This window comes from Drosophila hydei, unplaced genomic scaffold, assembly GCF_003285905.1.
Source record: "Drosophila hydei strain 15085-1641.00,03,60 unplaced genomic scaffold, DhydRS2 tig00000172-arrow-pilon, whole genome shotgun sequence".
Classification (NCBI taxonomy): Eukaryota; Metazoa; Arthropoda; class Insecta; order Diptera; family Drosophilidae; genus Drosophila; species Drosophila hydei.
The window spans coordinates 1,266,325-1,287,817 of NW_022045682.1; the positions used below are offsets into that span (position 1 = coordinate 1,266,325).

The following is a 21,493-nucleotide window of genomic DNA, read 5'->3' on the forward strand; positions in this document are numbered from 1 at the left end:
AATTAAATAAAAGAGATATTCCACAGATTGAGACTAAAAGTGTTTTTCTATAAAGGCAGCTAACTAACTGAAGCTTAACTCTAAGTTAGATCTACTATTTGACATATGAATACCCTATAATTTGGTTCCTCTTATGTTTGTCTATTACAGGGTATCTTCTAGCTATATTTCCATTGCTATTTTCTTACTTTTCTCGAGCTGTGTTCGTTACGCTCGCATTTATTTGCCATTTTTCAAACAGCGCGCAGTTTATTGAAAACTACACTCAGTTTAATTGAATGGCTGCGCCAAAGGTTTTTAAGGGGCAACACCAACCCCCCGCCGCAAGCTACCCTCCAGAGCCAACTCCTCTCTCTAAGCCCCAATTCGAATGCTTTCAAAGTCAATTGTTTGTGTGTGCGTAGCAAAGTTTTTGCTCAGCGCAAAAGTTGAGCGTATTTTCATTTTTTCACGCCAATGGGCCAAATTATAATTTCAGCTAAAAAGAGAGTGGCGAATGGGGCGGCAGCTCTACAGCTCTACAAAGGCGCCGTCTATAGCCGAAAGTGTTTTATGGCAAACTTTTTGTTCCGCACTTAGTTTTCAATTATGAAATTTGCATTATCGCCGACCACTTGCCCAGCACAATATTGATATTGATTTTGCTTTGCTTTTCATTTATATATATATATAGATGTAGGTACAGATATACACAATTCATTTGACTTGATTTATGCAGCTCTCAATTACCTAATTGCCGGCGAGTCGAACCAAGTCGTCCTTTCAGCCAAATTAAGCAATTGATTGTCATGCGATTGCGACTGCTACTGCAGTTGCAGTTGCCTCAGTTGCATTTTCTTGTGCAATTAAGAAAGTGGCCCCAAAGGACAAACCCCCACGAGTCGTGTCGATCCAGCAGAGCGAAAACACTCAGCGCTTGTCTAAGCCAAATTGAAGTATTTAAGAGACGGTTTCTCAAGCAAAGCTGGAGATATTTGAAAAACTTTGTATTATTACAAAATATATTCAAATATTAAATACAAATTTTTTAGTCTTTGTTTCCTAAACGCATTATTTTAAATGGCTTATAGCTGTCTCATTTGTTTGACTTGAATATTTGTCTAAGCTGCAGCAAAGAGAGAAAATAGACTTAAGCAAGATTTTATACTGAAGTTGCTGAATCATAAATATTTGTGCTCTTAATGGGAAGATCTTTTACTTCAGGGTCTATGAGAGATACTCTACTGATTCTTAATGGGAAGCTGTCATTTGATATAGATGACGCCTTAGTTAGCAGGCAGCCCATATACATGCAGAGTGCACAGCCAATTCTCTATGTCCTGCAGCACATTCAAAGTCTTTTACTCAATATATGCTGCACTGCTTACCTTGTTATAGCTAGCTTACTGCATTACTTAAACTATGTCAAACCATACCCAGCTTAAAATGGATGCTGCACTACTTAAGGCATAGCTAAAGCTGCCTAGCTTAACGTGCTTCAGCCAGCTGTTGCTTAGATACAAGCTTACCACTGCTGTGTACGAGTCAATGCCACGCCCCAAGTGAAGTCAGGCGGTCATCGAAGCAAGCATTGTCTGTTGCCTTGCGGCATATGCTAATGTGTGAGGGGTAGATAAGGGAGAAAGCGCAAGAGAGAGGCAAGACAGCTGACCCTGGCTCATTATCGCACAGCTGCAACTGCAATAGCTGCTCAGCTGACTGCCAGACAATTCGCTTTATGGTCGATAAATTTTGCGGCTGGCAGGTAAATTGAACTAATGAAATATTTACAATATACCAACGCAGCAGCAGCAGCAGCAGCCAAACCGTTGCTGACTTCATTAGCTGCGGATGAAAAGTCAAACGAAAGTTGTGACTGCCTTATGATAAATGTAAGTGCGAACCGCAGGGCAACAAATCACAAAAACTAGCGAAAGTTTAATTTGAATTTTCAACTTGAGGCAAAGTTTGCGCTACTCTCCTTTTCTCTTGCTGTTTCTCTCCTTTTCACACTTGCCACTGCGACAAATGCGCGGCAATTACTTTTTAAAGCCCGCAACAAATTGATTGCCGTTCAAAAGGTGTGTCTGTGTGTGTGTGTGTGTGTGTGTATGTTAAAATAATTCACATCGATAATGGCGCTTTAATCGCACAAAACTTCCGGCAATTTGGCAAAAGAGTGTTGAGTGGAGCCCTCCTGCTCCGAGCTCTGGAATTGGAATTGGAATTTTGCTGGCTCCCGCTCTTCGCGTCGATTTGTTGTTGATTTGCCGGCGGCATTGAAGCGGCTCTTCATGCTGTGTGTGTTTAGATGTTGCCTTGAACGCCTTGCTGCGCTAATTTTGTTAATGTATCCTGTACACACTCACACTCACACACACAGGGCGAGGCACTGCTTAATTTCGTGTTTTGCCTGACTTTTTCAGCACTGTGCAGCGGTCTACAAATCCGCACGGCTTTGTGCAATCAGCGTTAACTTGTTTTTGCCCTATTTCAATTTTTCCTTTACTGCAGCGTTTCCTTTCTTATCCTTGTTTGGTTCCTTGCTTCTCAGCACGGAAGATAAACAAAATCCCAGCCCGGCTGTGCGATATGCAAATGTTTACCGAGAGAGTTTTTAGCTTACGCACAGCCGGGCGTATGCGTAATGTGAGCCGCACACTCGGCGTATGTGTAATGCGTAATACTATGCTTAAACACTTCATTAGCGCGTAAACTGAGCCATGAACCATTTCTCTTGAGCTTTGCTTTCAAATCCTTTTTCTTCATATTTCCATCCAGTGCCAGCTCGTCGAAGCGCATGAAATTGGCTCAAAATTAACGCATGACCAGCTGCCAAAGCTCGACAAAGGACACGTGACATCTAAGTAGTGCTCGAACAAAGCATCGAAGTTCACTGTTGCTGCCAGTTGCAACTGGACACCAGCAGCTGCAACAGTCGCAGCCCTTACACTTCAACGATTCACAATGCCAACTGAAAATCTATGAAATTAAAGAATCGAAAGTGAATTTTTATGCAAATTTTCTATGTGATATAAGTTGATTAAATATTGTTGAATTTATGATTAATACACTGAGAGAAATTTAAAAAAAAAAACAAGTTCAAAGGTGGTGTGAACAGACCCATAAAAGACTTAAATATATGACATTTTTATTTATTTTTGTTTTATTATTTTTTATCTTAACTTTTTCTAGAAACATTTTGTAACCCCTTAAAAATGGGAGTTCGAGGGTTTTAAATGAATGTAACAGGCAGAAAGGGGCGTGCCAGAGGCACTCATAACCAGAATTTACTTTTCTATTAGCTTATATAATTAAATTATTCATTTATGTCAATCATAATTGCTTGTATTTATTTTGATATTTTTTCGTTAATAGCTTTATTGTGCTTCGAAATATTTACTTAAATTATAAATACAATTTAAACAGATGAAATTTACATGCAAATGAAATGTGCTATTTCCACGCTCTCCCTCTACCTCAACTGGATAAACAAAATTAGCTAAGCTTTATTTAATAACATGTCATATTTGTGACTAAATACCATGAATATAATCAAAATATCAAAATATCAAAATTTCCATTTATTCCATTAGCATAATTGCACGCGAACTAATGCAACTGCCAATTGCACGATAATTTATAAATATATATAGCTTTTATAAATATATATATATGGCTATTCAGTATTTGGCAGTACACGCAAAATGCATAAATAATTTGCAGTTGTTTGGGGCATGTGGCATAAATTTCAGACGCGCATTCCATTGGCAATTAACAATGCAAAATGCACATTCAGTTTCATATATTTATATATATATTTATATTTGGGTCAAATAAGTTGCTAAATGTGCACTTGCCACGTGGCATAATGCCAGCTGCAGTTGCAATTTGCAAACAAGCAATCGTATGCATATTCAAACGGGGACTACGCGTATCTTTGCTAAAGAGCGAGATATAGCATCATATGAAGCGTCTGTTATGGCCATTGCCAATGCCATTTGCCATTTGCCATTGCATAAAATCAATTTTATACTTTTTCAAGTTTTGCGTGCCATTCGCTCTACCCTCCCCCTCCTCTCTCCCCACCCATTTGCCGCTTGTTTACAAAACGGAAGCGCCCGTAAAAGTATGCTATGAAATTTGTATAGCTGCAGCGCTTCGACGACTTTGAACGCATCAACGGCAATCGAGCGTTGCTGAAACAAAATACCAAAAAAAAAACACTTTTTGCGAAAAAAATTCAACACAAAGGAAATATATTTTCGAATTTTGGCATTTTCTCATTTTTCTTTTTATTATTTTGCTGTTAAAAATCTTTTCCTTTTTTGATAATTTTTAATTGATTGCAGCTATTTGTGTTTATTTGCTGGTTAAAGCAGGTAAACTTCAAGCAGGTATACTTTATATATATCATTCATACTATAACTGAAATGTTAACCGGCTATGCGCGGTTCAGAAAGTATCACTTAAGCTTGGTCACTCCATACTAAACTCTGTGTGTGGCGCAGAATTTAAAAAAAATGCATTATTAAAAGAAATTTCTGTTTTCTATTATTTATATATATTTATATATTTATAAATATTTAAATTTATACAGAAAAATTATATTTATATTTATATTTTCAATTTCTTAAAACTTGTGTCTTTCCACGAAAATGAATATATTTTTTAATAAATCATATGGGAATATATAACTTCTCTAAAATACATATTCCTCTAAGACTTATTTAACAATTATTTATAAGTAAGGAAAAGCTTTTAAGCCTTTAATATACATTCTTATGCAACTCTTAAATATTTTTATTCATGAAATTCGATATATTTATAAGTCACAAAAGCATACAAATATTTTCTAGGATATATAAATAATTGAAAGCTTTTAAGCCCAATTAAAAATGTTAGCCCAACGCAATCATCGTATGCATGTGGGTGTGCGGACACACGTGTAGGTGTGCGTGTGTGCCATTTGTTTAGAATTGTTGCTATATTTATATAATTCACGCAACGCTGAAGCTGGCGCGGCAAAGTTTGTCGAGCTAAATGCGAATATAATAACAGCAGAAAGTCGTGTCGTACTTTCCGGTTGCCAGTTTTCGCGCTGTGGTTGACATTTTGTGGCATGTTCGCGGCCTGGTCGAAAATGCGTGTAGTCCAACTTGGGGGCTCAACTTTAAGATGTGTTCCAAAGTTTAATGCAGTTTGTGGCAAAAAAAAAAAGACGAGCACAATTCGGGTGCTTGCAACAATCGAAAGAGATGTGTGTGGCATACAATTTGGCGTCGTTGCCGTCAATGTAAGGAAAGTCGAAGAGAAAAAGGCAAAAGAAAGAGGCAACTGTACATATCGTGTGCACTTGCCGTTACTTCTGTGCCAAGCCATTTTGACAGTTTGTTAAATTACGCGACATTAACTTAATAGACTTCCACATATATATCTGGCAGACATTTGGCAGCTGCACCAAGAAAAAGCCACAAGGCCAAAAGCAATACAAAATAACAAACAGTTACGTGTGTGTACGTACCAGGCATAAAAATTGAACACACATTACCTATAACACACATAGATACATATCTATATACAGCTATATATATATCTATCTATATATAAGTGTCTACATTCACCCTGTCTTCGCTGCTTGTTGTGCTCTGTCGACGCAGGCGGCGCAATATCAATTTTTATTGAGCTCCAATGTGGAGTGGAAGACATAAAAATGTTTACTATACTTTTTTAAAGCACACTTTCAGGCGCTTTCAGCGCACTTGTTTAATGCCCACATGAACGAAAATGTGCACATGAATCATGCTTAAGGAATAGAGCACCCCACAAATACTCTTAAGCTGGGAATAGAGCACTAAGCAAATACACTTAACAACGCAGTCAGAATATTTCGAAAGTTTTTCGGCTACTCGATTCAAGTCTGATTCCTTTTTGTAAACAATTTAGAAAAGTTGCATTTCTTTGATTGTGTATCGAATTTTGTAGAAGCTCTTGAACTTAGCTAAGTGCTTGGAGCATAACAATTATATGTTTACTTGAATGCAAATATAATTCCATCTGCTCTGAAAACTTATTTAATTAAATATGAATTTGATTGAAAATAAATCTTTTTCTAGCTGATTTTGCAAATTTTTGTTATTTGTTTACTTTTGCAATCAATATTGTTTGTACTGTAAAATAGAAGTGAGATCTAAAATCAGTAAGTTTATTTTTTAAATCATTTTTTTAATTAGTTTGGCACATTTATTTATTTGTTACTGTCTATAATTGCTTAAAACTTTTATTTTTTATTTTTAATTTTTAAATATTTTGAAAGTTTTTTATTTAAACACCATTTTAATTTAACACAAGATTTTGTTTTTTTTTTATATTTGTTTTTAAAATTTTTTCTGCAAAAGATTTTATATTTATTCAGCAATAAGAAAATTTGCATTTAATATTTTTTATAACTTTTTTCAATTGTTTGCTTTATATCTATTATATATTAAATTTCAGAATATACAAATATATTTAAAAAAGTTTCATGTTTAAAAAGTATTTTTATTTTAATTTTTAAAGTATTTTTTCAATTTTTTTTTATTTGAATACTCAAACATTTTCCATTTCCATTTTCACATTTTATATATAATTATTACAATGTATATACAATTTTGATATATGTAAATAAATTATTTTAAAATTGCTTATTTCGTATCATCATATAAATATAGCTCAATTAGCCTACAAAATTAAACAATTACAAATTTTGTCACGGGTCTACTTAAGTATACATTTTAAGGAAAGCGTATAAAATTTGAATAGAATTTTGAAGCATTGAATTCGCTTTCGAATTGCTTTAATCAAAATTCTGTATATTCAATTTATATTTTTCATATTTATTAAATATTGTGGACTACTGAATACACTTAAATTATTTAATCACATTGATAGCTACCTAATCTATACCAGCTACTAAGAATACTAAGAAAGCGTCGTACTTAACTTAATGACCAAAAATAGATACCCTATATCTATTTAAATATGTACAAGTGGAAATATTGTTCACTCAGATTACCCATTTCTGTTTACGTTACGATTCGCATTTAGATTCGCATTCGCGTTAGCGTTCGCATTCGCATTCGCATTTGCATTCGCATTTCGGTTCGCGTTTGCATTCCAGTTGTTAAACAACTCGGCGACATTCTCCATATTTATCACAAATAGATCATCGTCGTGGAAGACCATGTCCTGGTAGTCGTACTCCTCATCGCTGAGGAAGCCCTCGTTCACCATGTACCGATCGTAGTCGGGATCCAGCTCGTCATCGGAGCCAAAGCTGTCGTAGTCATCCGAATAGAAGTCGAATTCGAGCAGATTCGACATGCGCACCAGGCACAGATCCGAGGACGACGGCGGCGTCAGACAAGCATGGACAATGTCCTTGGCTGCAACGTCCAGGTGCTGCAGACTAAACTCGTTTATCTTGCTGCCATAGACGTGCATGCGAATGGGCAACTGTCGCTGGTTCAGCTTGTCGCGCAGCTGCAGACGCAGCTTGAAGATGATGTCGTGCAGGAGCTTCTCGGTCAGACGCGGACACTCCTCCAGGTGCAGCTCGCGCAGTTTGGGGCAGGCGAGCAGCAGTCGCAGCACTGCATTGTTGCTCAGATTTGGCCAATACTTGAGATTGATCTGCTCCAGCTGGGGCAGCCGGATCGACTCCAGCTCCCGATCCCCCACAGTATTGTTGTGCGGCAGGCAGAGCGTGTGCAAGGCATGCAGCTGCCCGATCTGTGCTAGCATTTCCGCATTTATGGAGTTCTGGCCACGTGCCTCAAAGTGCAGCAGCTGCTGTGACTTGTGCTCCACCAGCCAGGTGAGCAGCTCCGGCCGCAGCGTGGTGCCCTGCTCGTAACTGTACAGTACCAGCTTCTTCAGGGCCGGAAACTTGGCTATATGCTCGTATTCATTGGCCGGGCCACTGCTCAAGGTGAGCACCTCGAGCGACAAGCAGCATTTGCCGCTGACCATCTGCTGGAAGCCCGTGGTTACTGTATAGACGGCTTTCATGTTGAGCTCTCGCAGCTGGGGCAGCGCCTTGCACATCTTCGGCAAATACTTCGACTGCAGCCCGTTGCAGCTGGTCAGACTCAGGTACTCAATGCTCGGGGGCAGACAATTCATGTTGACTCCGGTCAGCTGGTGGTTGTCCGACAGATCCAGACTCTTCAGCTGCCGCAGATGCTTCAGGGCCATCAGGCTGGAATTGTTTAGAGCACAGGCGCGCAGCTGCAGCTCCTCCAGCTGATCCAGCCTGGCGAAGATCTTGTGCATGTTGCGCACACTCAGTTTGCTCGCTGTGACGCGCATCGTGCGCAGATTGACGCAGTGCAGCCCGAAGAACTCGCAGAATCTTTGGCAGCGACCGGGTGGTATGATGCCCTCGATGTGCAGGACATGCCGGCCAGACAGTATGAAGAAGTCACGCATATCCCACACGGTCATCGCGTCGAAGACGTCGAAGCTGATGCTGCGATTCAGTGCCGGCGACACCTGCTGATAGACGGTGCGAAAGCGTGTGCAGGTCCTAGCAAAGTGTATGCGATCGGGCAGCGAGAGCAAGCGTATGATGTGCTCCAGGCAATGATCATTCAGATTCAATATGTGCGATGCCGTAGCAACTGCAGTTGCTGCTGCTGCCGGCTCATCCGAGTTGCTGCCATACGCGTCTGGCTGATGCCAGCTGTCGTTGGCCTGCACCGACAGACGGCGCCCATTGACCGTGTGCAGCGTCTTGCGCAGCGCCTTGGCCGCGTCGCGCGGATTGGTAAAGTAGACATAGCCCGTTTTTGTTTTGCGGCAGCAGTCGCGCGGCTGCTGCTTGCGATTTGCGTGGGTGGCGAACAGCTGCAGCCGCAGCACACGGCCGAAGCCCTCGAAATAGGTTTGCACCTCCTGCTGCATCAGCTGCAAGAGAACAGCTCATATCACTAACTATATATACCATAAGCAAAGGCCACACCCACTTGCCTCGGCTGCCACATTGTAGAGGAACAACTTCTTTACCACAATGTGATCCTCAGTGTAGGCGATGCTCTTCTTGAAGTAGTAGTTCTGCTGCGAGGGATTGTTTATAAAATTTGCCATTTTTCGGGACACGTGCCCCGATCCACAGACACCTTTGCCCAGTTTCTATATTCCGGGCATACAATTCGATGTTAGTTAATGCTCGGCATGCTCTACACGTATCTGTTCCTTCTCCCAACACAGTGCTACGAAGCTGTCAAGTTTTCCATATTTGTGTTTTGCCTATTTCGACTTCAGACGGAAACAAAATTTATTAGAAATTTTATTATTTTTTAAATAGATGGAACCTTTTTTTTTATCACAGAGAAGTAGGCTGTAAAGTGATTTTCCTATTTTGCTATTATTTACGGGTATTTATACAAATTTGTATAATTTTGTATTTATTAAAATATAGAATTTTAGAGAATTTTGAAGAGATAAAAATATTTTATTTAAAGAAACAGATAAAAATAAAATTGTATATATTTTGTGCGCATTTTTTTTAAGTTTAAAAATATAAAGATTTATATTTTTTATATATATTTAAATATAGAATTTTATTTTAATTTTTATTTTCACTTTTTTCTATTGAGTTTTAAAAAGTAATTTCGTTAATTTATATATTAATAATATCTAAATTAAATATTTATGACTAAATAAAAATATAAATTAAAATTATAACACTTTTTTGTTTAATAAAAATAATAAAAATGTTAATTAAAACTAATTTATTTTATTTACATATAAGTTTAATTATGTATTATTTCTATCAAAAATAAGTTTATTATCTAAAATGTAACTGAGTTAACATTTGTCAAAGATACATTTTGATTAGATTTATTCAGCCAAATGCCGGAAATATGTCGATTATACTTTTATTTGTATGTAGAAAGTTCAATGTTTAAATCTAAAGCTACCGAAAATTGTATTCTATTCATTACTTATATAGAGACTTCTTACATATATATAAATTTAATAACTATATATAAATTTAATAACTCTTATAAGCTGCAGTTATAAATCACAGTCAACAGTGCAACTTCAATCTTTAATATGATTTTCTTCTTAAGAATAGTAGTAGCACCCAAGCAATTGGGTATAGAATGTGACCTGTTCGAAGTCTTCCATTCGCTACCAATTCACACACAATTTTGCCGCAAGTCTCGGCAAACGTAATTCCAGTGCTTCCTATGAGCCGGAAAGCGTATTAAAAATCTGTCACAAGTGCAGGCAACCAGGAGATCTAGGTGCTCTGATATGCGTGTGTGCATGAGCGAAACAGTTGAGTGTTGATGCGTGAGTAAAAGAGAGCAAGTGTCAGAGACAGAGAGAGAGAGAGGGACAGAGGAAGTGAGTGCCTGGGCGACAACAGACGAAAAAAATTGCATGTGCTGCAGAAATTAGTAGGGACGCGTCTCTTGTTACGCTGCAACGCCTGCGCCAATGCTTTTGCTGCGTTAAGCAATAAGGCAGCAAACACACACACACACACACATACACGTACTAGACGCGCACTTGCAGAGCTGAACTCACATATACCCAGCTGCACGAAAATGTGTCCAGAGCAAAGTCAACTGGATTTAAGGTCAAGAAATGAGCTTGAAAATGGAACTGCAAGATTATTTAGTAGAATATTAGGATTATTTGGAAATTGTTACGGGGCAGAATGAAAATATAAAATATAAAAAATAAAAAATAAATTAAAAAAAAAAAATTTATATACCTAAAAAAGAAATAGAATTTAAAATTTATAGAAGACATTATTTAGGTTTTTATTAAGTGTGATAGATTATTGTAATTTAAATAAATATTTATTTCAATGTTTCAAAAGGCCAAATAAATAATATAAGTAATAATTAATCAATTTAGCAACAATCAGAAAAAAGCTCGTTCGGAATTTCTTTTTTTGTGTAGATACTCTTAAAAATATATACATTTAATGAATGTTAATGATGTTTAAAGCTGTTCTTAACAAACTTATATATTTATTTTGTGCAGAAGACAAGAAATCATTGACATTAATTAAAACTTAATCGAAAGAATTGGTTTTTCTTAAGTACAATCTCTTATAGTTGCATAAGAGTTCTGTATGTTATTCATGGCTTAAAGTTCTACTGGGTGCATACGTATATCACTCAGTGTTATGGTTATCAGCACAGTTGCTGCCTTGTTGCATTGTTGCTGCTGCTGCTGCTGCTTCCGTTCTCCTCTTGCACCGTTTCCCAGACACTTGAAACTGCTAACAACGCACAGTGGCGTTAACATTGTGAATTGTAGTTGTTGCTGCTGCTGCTGTTGCTGCTGTTGTTGCTGTTGTTAGTTGCCATCCATAAATTCTTGCATTAATGGCAATGCGCTGCCTGTTAGAGAAGAGGCGTGGCTGCATTTGATGCTTCCTCTTTCATGTAAATGTCACCAAGGCAAAACTTTGCAATGATTGCAACAGGACAACAACAACAACAGCAAGATCAGTAACAACAACATCAATCCTGCCTTCAAGCATTCAGCAGAAAATCCCAGCCATCAGCTCTGGCAGCGTGATTTGATTGCGGTTGCAGCTGACAAAAAAGAAATGAAAGAATTTTGTAAACATATTTTTAGAGAATATATTTTTATATATTTACTGCCACGCATTTGGCTGGCAACAAGTTTTCCTCCATTTCATTTTATTTCTATATAGTTGATATAGTTTTTCTCTTCGCAGCATCCAATCGGAGCGCCCGCCATGAGGATGAGTTTATTTTAAGTAGTTTTTCAGGCGAATTCCCTCAAGCAGCTCGAGCTGATAGCCGAGGGGCACTGCGTGGGCGTAATAGGGCAAAAGGATGCTCGCACAATTCCAAATGCCAGCCAGCATTAAAATTCAATACACAGTCAAACATAAATTCGATAAGTTTGAATTTGGGCAACAGACCGAAAGGGAGCTGGAGAGGAAGAGAGCTCAACATGTTTTATTTGCCCAAGCGACGTGCGTACAAAAAAATACATAGTGTGAATGCATTGTGTGTGCGTGTGTGTGTGTGTGTGTGTTTGGGTGTGTATAGTGGAAGCATAAATTCAATAGTCGCAAACATGCGACTGCCGTTGTCACTGCCCCTCTATAGCCACCCCCCTCGACTCTAGCAAATAATAAAATAAAACTTTATTGGCACAAACATAAAACTCCCAAATGGACATTCTCTCTATCTCTCTCTCTCTCTGTGTCTTTCTCTCTTTTGTATATCGACAAATTTATGCATGTGCAAATATTGTCGGCATTTGATAAAACATATTGACAAACATTCGCATTGAACTTTAAACAAATTTCTGTTACACAGAAAAACTTTCTGTGTGGAAAAAAAACTAATGTTCACAATGGTCAAAACTTGTTCAAGAACTCAACTCACAAGTGCCAATCACTTGAGTTCAGTCGCTTCCTTTAGAAAGAAAATAACGCAGTCTGCGACTGCTGACTGTCTGCGCACAAGCAGAACATTTTAAAAGGAAATGAACTAGATAAGTTCAAGAATTTACAATTTGATCAGATTTTAAAATAGATTGAAGTTTATGTGGCTTGATTGAAGTATACTAAAAAGCTAAGCTTGATGACCTGAGAGCATGTCTCGTCTTTTATTTTATATTAGATTAAATGATCTGTTCGTTAATATTTTTTATATTTTTTATATTTTTTTAAACATTTTTGATAATTGAGAAATCTTAACTTTTCATAAATCTTTTATTTTATATATAATTTTTTATTTATATATATATATATATATATATTTATATATATTTTTCAATTATTTCTGTATGAACAGCAGTTGTTTGAGCCCATTTACCCAAATCAAATCAACCCGAATTCCCACTTTTAAAATAAACTTCAGTTTAAGACCAAATAAAAGTCATTTTTATTCGGTTTCATTTTGAGTCTTAAGCTCTTCATATCTGCACCAATAAAAGAACATGCAGAACCTTTTATGCGCCAACTTTTAATACTTAAGCCCTTTCGCAGCATACTCTGTGAATCTAAGAGTTGGCCAAAAGGGTTCGTTTAAGCCAGTGAGAGTCTTGGGTTGTTTCGAAAGACTGAGAGCAACTGAAATCAATTAAAGTAGAGTTGGCTTCAGAAACTATTATATTTCAAATGTCAATCAGCATTACAAACATGAACAGTGTACAGGGTATTTGCTAGTTGAGCATTGCCTACTTAAGTCGTTTTACATGTTTTTTTTTCAACTGCTGCTGCTGCTGCTTGGCTCATTTAACGAAACAATTAAAACGGCTTTTGCACTAAACTGGCAAAAAACAGTTAAGCGACAGTTATGTGAGAGTGTGTATGAGTGTGTGTGCGTGTGTGTGTGTGTGACAGCTTTAAATGCGAAGCAAAGTATTTGCATTTGCCGCCTAATAGAACTTTAATTGTTTTTTCATGCCAAGGGCTGCATTAAAATGCCTTTCAGCTGGATAGGCAAATGCGAGACTTGAACTATGTGAACGAGACAGACAGAGAGAGAGAGAGAGAGAGAGAGAGAGTGTGAGAGGGAGACAGCGATTGACGTTCAGCATATGCATGTTGATATGCCGAAAAACAAGAGCTGGAATTGAGATTGAGATTGAGTCCTGCAGCAACTTTGCCAGACTTATGGCCAAAAAGTTGCACAACTTGATATTGGCTCGATAAGGCGCACAGGCACGAACCGGGCTAAAGGAAGTGGCACAGCCAGACAGCCAGATAGCCATACAGGCGGCAAGTGCAGGCAGAACGTGCGAAATTCTTTAGGCAAATTTCCACAGTTTTTGACATGTGCGACATTAGATTGAACGGCAGCAACATAAAGGATATGAGAGTGTGCACGTGTGCATGTGTGTGTGTAGGTGACTTTCATTATGCTTAGCGCTAGCTATGGCCGCCACTAATAAAAGCTTTATGGCTGCCAAGCACACACACACACGAGACAGCCAAGGACCTGCCGCTTAGGTAGTTGTGTTTTCAGACCCGTTGCGGCTGCCATTCAACTTATTTACCCCCCACCACCACCCCACTGTTGCCCCTGCCCCATAGGCCTGCTCTGTTCCTGTTGCCTGTATCGTGCGCCCGTTTACTCCGCATTTTGTGTGTCTGTGAAAATATTTTCAAAGTCTTAACCTCACTGGCTGAGCAATCATAAATCAAATGCCGCTGCTCTACCTTTTGTTGCTTGAGTGCTCACACACGCACACATTCAAATACACTCACGCACACACACACATATGAGCTGTTGTCGTCATCGTGTAGCTTAAATTTTATTTATGGCTCAAACTGCTCCTTTCACTAGTAGCTGTGTGTAAGTGTGTGTGTCTGTGTGTCTGTGTCTAACATGCGAAAATGCCGACACACGCGTACAAGAAAAATCGACTTTAAAAGCCTTGGGCTGAGCATGCTGGACTACGTAATATCCTGCGCATATATAATATCAGCAATTTAGTTAAATATAACTTACATTTTATATCTAAATTAAAATATTTGAAATTTAAAATTCTAATTTAAATTATCTTTATTAATCAGAGCGTGTAATTCAAAGAGTCTTAAGTGTATATGATACTGAATAATTCTAGTAAAGATATAAGTCAACAATCGGCATACAACTCGATATAAAATATCAGCATATTTATATTAAAATATTCAAAAAAAAAAACAAATGTTTTCCATTGATGATTTATGATGATTTATTAATTGTACATTTATTTTGTATATAAAATTGAGATAAATTATAGTTCAATATAAATTGAATAAGAATTTATTTAAGTCACTATTTCACATACATTTTAAATTTTTTATTTATTTTAAATAAAAATGATAATAGCAGAGCAAAATTTAAAAAATTTCAAAATTTATTTTTATAAATAAAATTGAATCAAAACAAACAATTTTTAATTCTACTTTTCCATTTTTTATTTTTTTGGCAATATAAAAAAGAATTAGTACACAAATTTCTTTTAAATGTAGAGCATTTTTAACTTGTAAATAAATTTGTATAAATTAAAATATTTGCCAATTAGATTTATTATTAAATCATTTTGATACACATATATACCATTTCAGCACTAAGTTTACAAAGTCCACAATTCTTAAAGAATGCTATTCGCAGACATTTCTTGACTATTTTTTTGTAGGGTATACTGTTGTTGGTATGCCACACAGAGGGCAACAAAACATTGGCAGTGAATAAAGTTTTGTGTCTATCAACATGCAGCGCATCGAACCCATAGTCTGAGGCTTGACTTCTCTCTAGCTGTTGTTGTTGTTTATTTTTGTGTGTGCCAAAGGAATTGCGAAATTGTGAAACAGCTTGCGACAAAATAGTTGATCAAAAGTTTAAATTATATAAAAAAGAAAAGCTCAAAATAAATATAAAATGTGCGGCATTAATCAAAAGTTCCATAAATAGCGCAGCTACAATCCATAGATGCGAGTGAGACAGAGAGAGTGAGTGTGAGTGAGAGAGAGAGAGAGAGCATTTCAATGTTGCTTCTATTTTCGGTTGCCTTTATGCATTTCATTCTTCGGCAAAGTGAAGGGAAAAACGTGAGCAATAAATTTAAGTGGAATAAAAACAAAAAAGAAGTGAAAGAGAACTGCGGATAAATTTATTGCCCGGCGCAATTGTTGCGCTGCGAACACGGGGCGGATGAGCGACGTTGTCGACAAGCTGACTGCACAGCTGATTGAAGCTGACATTTAGCCATAGAATGTGCGGTGAGGCATAGAGAGGGGCTGTGGCTGCCTGACTCACAAATATGGCCAAAAAGCGGACAACGTTTAGCTATTGCAACGCTTCACTGACTGGTTGTCTGTCTGCCTGTCTAGCTGTCTGCCAGTTATATTCATAATGTTGTGGCACATGTGTGTGTTGCGTGCGTGTGTGTGAGCCTGTGTGTTTGCTGGTCAATGATTTGTGCATATTTGAAATTTTTTGGTTGCAGCCGCTAACCGAAAGAGGCGCCAAAATGTGTCACGTTCCAATGGGCAGCCATGCGGCTTTAACGCAATTAGCCACAACAAATGGCCGGCATGATGCAGCATCATCATCATCATTATCATCATCATTGTGATTAACATGATCATTATCTCGTGTCGTGGCACGTGCAACACGCGTTGGTTACACGCATCGCTTCCAACGGCTCGGGCACTCAATCTGCCTACATGCCAGCTGAATGAGGGTCTACAGCTCCCTCTCTCTTCCTCTTTCGCTCCCTCTCCTACCCTCGCTCTCTCGCTCTCTCCTTGCCGCATTGTGGCACAATGAACTGACAAGTGTAATTATGTTGCTGTGTTGCGAGTGCGAGTGGCTCTGCCTCGCTCAACATAACCGCTGATTGCAAGTTTATATCCGCGCAGTTCATGTTGCGCGCGGCTCTTGCCACTTGCCCCTACTTTCCGCTGCTGCAGTGGAAGAAACTTAAGCGCATGCTAATGCGCAGATACCCTATATTTACATGTAACTGTCTTATATGTGAGTCCACTAAGTGAAAGCATTTCAATGTGGCTTTTTTTCTCTTTACATAGCTCAGCTTAACATACTCTGTTACTCTTGTTACTGTTAACCTAGCTCTGTTAAGTTAATGCTGTCCATTATTCTTATACAAACTATCGCAAGTCATTCAACACCTTTTACAAAAACTTGAACTGCAGGGTATATTAAACGCAAAAGGAACTTTATATATATATGCATAGTAAGCTATAGCGTACTAAAGTAAACGAGTATCCACTAATTGGCTGCGTATGTGAGCCGCACTGAATGTATCTGCCTTCCCACTTTTTTCGTCTTTTTCTTTATGCAGCTGGCAGTTAACATTGGGAAAAGTTTTTCGGCTGTGTTTATGCGGTGATTAGTTGCGGATTTTTATGTGCCAAGGATGGGCTTTAATGGGAGGTTAGTTAAGTAGTTGCCAGTTGCCAACCGTCCAAGAACTTAATGAAAATTAGCAACATCAAGTGGAGCGCAGTTGACTGAGGTGGCACAACAGCTAGGGACACGAGCAGGTGAAAATATACTAATTAGTAAAGGAAGATAGTGTGAAATTCCTCTTAAAAATTGGGTATCCGGGCAATTAGGAAGATGAAGTATTAAAGATGTTGGAAATGCTCAGGTATAGATATGGTAAAGTCTTTGTCAAGTGAGTAAATATGACAAATCATAATAATCTAGGCCCACTTAGTTATTATTCCACATGAAAGAGATGTCATGATCCTTGAACTATTTTGTTCAACAAAGTCTCTGTTGGAAATTCCTAAAAAAACAAAGCCTGCAAACAGCACAAAATATACAATTTAGTTAAAAAGCAGAAATTTCTTTGTGAAAAAGTTTGTATTCGAGATAAAAAAGGGGGAAAATAAATTGGAAAATCAATTTGGCCTAAATATTTTTGTTATGTTGAGTAAACAATTGCATTGCTGGGGCAATTTTCTGCCTTTGGCATTTCTGTCTGTGGCCAAGAATAGTGCAATAAATATTGCACAAAAATATGTTGCACAACTGGCAAAAAAAACCGAGGGAAAATAAAAATAATTTACTGGTCAAAAAAAGTTGAAGCAACACATTTTCATTTTCATCACAATTCATAATTTAGCAAGCTGCAAAATGCAGCAATGGCCACAAAAAGGCAAGCAGATGGCAAGAGGGGGGTGGGGTTGGGCTTAGAGGTTGCACAGCAGGCATTTAGATTAGTTGAGGGGCCGACAAGGAGACAAAGGGGCACTTTAAGTGAAACTAAACAGCGATGCAAGTGACGTTGTCGGATTGCGGTTGCTGCAGCAGCGGAACGCGCCTCCCGCTCTCGCTCACTCTCTGTGTGTGTGAATTGGCCAAGTGTCCTGGGTGTCCTTGCTGCAACTGGCAGTTGGCGTGTCTGCTGCTTGGCTCCCTGCCTGCCTGGCTGCCTGCTTGCTTGATGGCCATGTTGTCGGCTTGGGCTATACAAATTAAAATTAATGATGCACTCACAACAAGCCACGGGAGACACACTCGGTTACCTGCCTGCAGGTGGGTGTAAAAAGGGGGGCGAGGGGGCGGTTGTTGTCACATAAAAACTACTTTACATGCGGGCAACATGTAACGACACTGAGCTAAGCTCTTGCACCTGGCCAGCACAGCCGGCTGGAGCACGTTGCCCACGTTGCCAGACAGCCACCTAATTTAATGCTAAAACGGCATCAACAGCACCTCTTGCACCCTCTCGCTGGCACTCCTGCCCTCTGACCTCCCCTCCCACCCGGCTTGCTCTGCTCGCTTTGTGGCCATAGTGTTGGGCTTTTTATTTTAGTGTTGGAAATAATGTTGCATACGTTAAGGCGCTGCCTGCTAAATGTTTCATACCCACACACACACACACACGCACACTCTGACAGAGGCAGTCAGGCAAAAGGTGCCCACAAAGATACACAACTCGCCGACTGAGTGGCTAAAATATGTTTATGTAGGTCGACTGGGGGGAAACCACTTCAATTTATTTTTGACCAACATATGGCTAAAGGGGGATACCCCAAAAACGGAGGCCACTTTTTCTGCCTCTCTGACTGCCTGCCTGCCAGCCTGCCAGGCTGTTTGCCTGTGTAGCAGACCCAAAAGAGGCTGCGCGGGTGTCTGCTTTGCTTAGTTAGCTGCCGTTTGGTGGCAGCAGCAAGCACACGCTAACAAAACAAAAGCGTTTTTCCACAGGTGCGAAAGCTCGGCTAGAAAACTACCTGTGAAAATTAGGTTGTTAAGTTTCATATAGAGATAATATATAAAATATGAAATATATTTTATGAATTATGGTTTATCGATAACAATTACATATATTTCTTATACATAAACTACCTGTGAAAATTAGGTTGTTAAGTTTCATATAGAGATAATATATAAAATATGAAATATATTTTATGAATTATGGTTTATCGATAACAATTACGTATATTTTTTATAAATAATATATAATACATAATAATTATATTATTTTTATTAATAAAAGTGAAAAAATATATTAAATAAATTGCTTCACATATATATTTTTTTTTTAATTTTTTATATTTCTTTATTTATCGATAACAATTATTTTCCCAATTTAGAAGTAAAAGTCTTACCTAAGCTCGATAAATAGTTTGACTTAAATTCTACATCAATTATAGGCAATAGATTGTGCAAAAGTCACTCAGAAACCAAAGATAGCTTCTTCATAGTTGATAACAGTTATCGATTATGAATCGTTATCAATTCCATTTTAGAGTGCTACACATAGCCTAACGTATTAGCAAAATTATTCAGCGAATTTAATCTGGCATTCTTGTAGATCGATAACTTATCCATAAATGTATCGATCGATTATCGATTATCGATCATTATCAATTTCATTTTAGAGTTCTATAGTTAACTGAATAGCTTTTCTACAGTCACTCTAGCATACTTAGCCAAACAAGTTTTGTTCGTCTGCTAGTCATACCCTTTAAGCTCAGCAGCGTGTGTACAGGGTATCAGCAACAACATGGGCAACATTGTTTCCGCTCAGCCGTTGTTTGGCTTTGTTTTGTTTAGTTTCAGTTTCCGTTTCAGTTTCGCTTCGCCTCGCTTTTTATCAGCACATGGTTAAGTGTTACTGCGAGTTTGTGTGTGTGTGTGTGTGCGCGAGTGTGTGTCGGTGTGTGTATATTGCTTTGGCAAACGCTTTATTGTTATTTCACTTTTCATTATTGTTTTTGAAAACAGAGCCATTTTCTTTTCATCAGCATTTCAATTAGGTTCGATGCGGCATGCACCATTTGCCTCGTCGCTCTAATGGGGCGGCAAAGCAAGCGTAAATGATGGGCGTGGCACGGCCAGAGAAACCTTTTACACGCTCCGCTGCCTGAGCAGTCGATGGCTCTGCTGCCATACAGCTTCAAGCTGCTTTGCCAGCGGCGACAAAGTAAATTAATCCATTAAGAGGCAAGCGACCTTCCTCGCTCCCCACCTTCCTCTCCCCTTGCACCTTTCTCCTTCACTTCTTTCTTCTCACTTGCTTTCAGATTTTTTCTCGGTCTCTTCGTGACGCTGACGTGACTTGGCATTAGCTTCGCTTTGCCTGCAGTTGGGCTGGCAGCGGGCGCTTTAAGATTGGGTCTGCTGCACTTTTCAACTCGAATGGCTTACACTTCAATTAAGTTTGCATTGCCTTTTTCCACCCGCTCTGGGCAGTCACTCGCTTGACCAAAGTCCGGGCCACTTCTTGGCTGCTTGGCCATTTGCCCAGGCTGCAATTTGGCAGCAATTATTGCAGCTGGCCAATGCCAAGAGTCAAGAGTGACAGGGCTGGGAACATAGCTCTTAGCCATATAAATAAATTGAGGTTAATGACAACAGCAACAGCAACAACAACAACGAAGCTCGAGAAAAGTGGAAAGTTGGAAAAGGGGAAGAACGAGAGGGAGGACAGGACTCGGTTCATTAATGCCGCCCATTGCCATAAATAAAGTATCCATATCCCTGACAGTAAGTATATCAAGCATTTATACTATAAGCATGTAGCTGTGCGTGTGTGTGTGTGTGGAGAGTGCATGTGGAGCACTTAATAACCATGTCGCTTGGCGGCGAACAATTTAAGGCTAATTTCGTTTTCCCAGTGAAATATGCCGTCGCTTGCATATTAAATATGACGCTGCCAGCTAGTCACAGTGGGCTAAAATTAATCATTTTGTATACAAAAAAATATGGATTAGTTGGAGTAATTTAAGCAAGGCAAGAGTTTTAGGTATATTTTTAATATGTATCCATGAAAATATTATTTTTTTTTTTAAGATTTATTATATTTTCTATTTCACAAAAGTCTTAAAATTATTTCAGAGATTTGGCATACTTCAGGTAGGTTTCAGGCTCGAGTCCTTCCATCAGTCCCTCGACTGTGCCAGCGGTCTATGTAATAGTCCTCTTAACGCACATCAGCCTCTTCCAAATTATATTTATAAACGCCAGAAGAGACCTACTGGGAAAAGCAGTTCATGTGGAGTTCATTGAAGCCAAATTCAATTCAAATTCCAATTCTTTTCTAAGACTCGTGAGTGTTGGTTTCTTTTGAATTTTAGTTATTGTGAATATTCAGCTTTTCAAATAAATGCTAAGACTCTTGCGAAACTCGCTCTAACGAAGCAAAGACAATGTGGAACGCCTATCTGTTTTATGTGCTATCTTTTACTCAGAATTTCTAATTTTCAGGAAAACTAATAATAGCTTTTCTATATTTGCTTTCCTTAAATGGAATTCCTAGTCCAGTATCAAAGAATATTTGATTTTGCTTTTGAAGATAAGATAAAAGGCCTGCTTACAATGAGTGTTTCCCTAGCAAGATACATTTTTAAGCCTACACAAACAATTTTTTAGCTGGCATCCCCAGTTCAGCTTTATTTTTATCAGTGCGATTTGCCATCCTGTTGACGCGCTTTGTATATTTATTGTAAGCTTTAAGTCGCGTTTTTATTTTATTTAGCTTGAAGTTCTCTGCA

At 38.4% G+C, this 21,493-nt stretch overlaps 1 protein-coding gene and 1 long non-coding RNA gene across 5 annotated transcripts; both read right to left on the reverse strand.

Moving 5' to 3' along the window:
- Nucleotides 1–6,870: 6,870 nt before the first annotated feature.
- LOC111599325 lies at nt 6,871–9,258 on the reverse strand. Of its 4 annotated transcripts, none has more exons than XM_023314944.2 (2): nt 8,989–9,258; nt 6,871–8,913 (listed from the first exon to the last, which is right to left on the reverse strand). In XM_023314944.2, exons 1-2 carry the CDS (start codon nt 9,103–9,105, stop codon nt 7,030–7,032), a joined length of 2,001 nt encoding a protein of 666 aa, XP_023170712.1. In that variant the 5' UTR covers nt 9,106–9,258; the 3' UTR covers nt 6,871–7,029. The 4 variants fall into 4 exon arrangements, with proteins under 4 accessions (XP_023170712.1, XP_023170711.1, XP_023170710.1 ...); XM_023314943.2 differs by having other exon boundaries at nt 6,871–8,916; XM_023314942.2 differs by having other exon boundaries at nt 6,871–8,925; nt 8,989–9,257.
- A 1,854-nt stretch (nt 9,259–11,112) lies between these two features.
- LOC111599372 lies at nt 11,113–12,524 on the reverse strand. The gene is made up of 3 exons (XR_002751425.2): nt 12,411–12,524; nt 11,649–11,948; nt 11,113–11,582 (listed from the first exon to the last, which is right to left on the reverse strand). It is a non-coding gene; the product is annotated as an uncharacterized LOC111599372 (long non-coding RNA).
- Nucleotides 12,525–21,493: the final 8,969 nt, after the last annotated feature.

What these genes read in the sequence shown, in the direction of transcription:
- LOC111599325 (XM_023314942.2), bottom strand. Translation starts at nt 9,105, where the DNA reads ATGGCAAATTTTATAAACAATCCCTCGCAGCAGAACTACTACTTCAAG. An exon ending in TCTACAATGTGGCAGCCGAG is followed by an intron (nt 8,926 to 8,988) that starts GCAAGTGGGTGT and finishes GTTCTCTTGCAG; the next exon opens with CTGATGCAGCAGGAGGTGCA.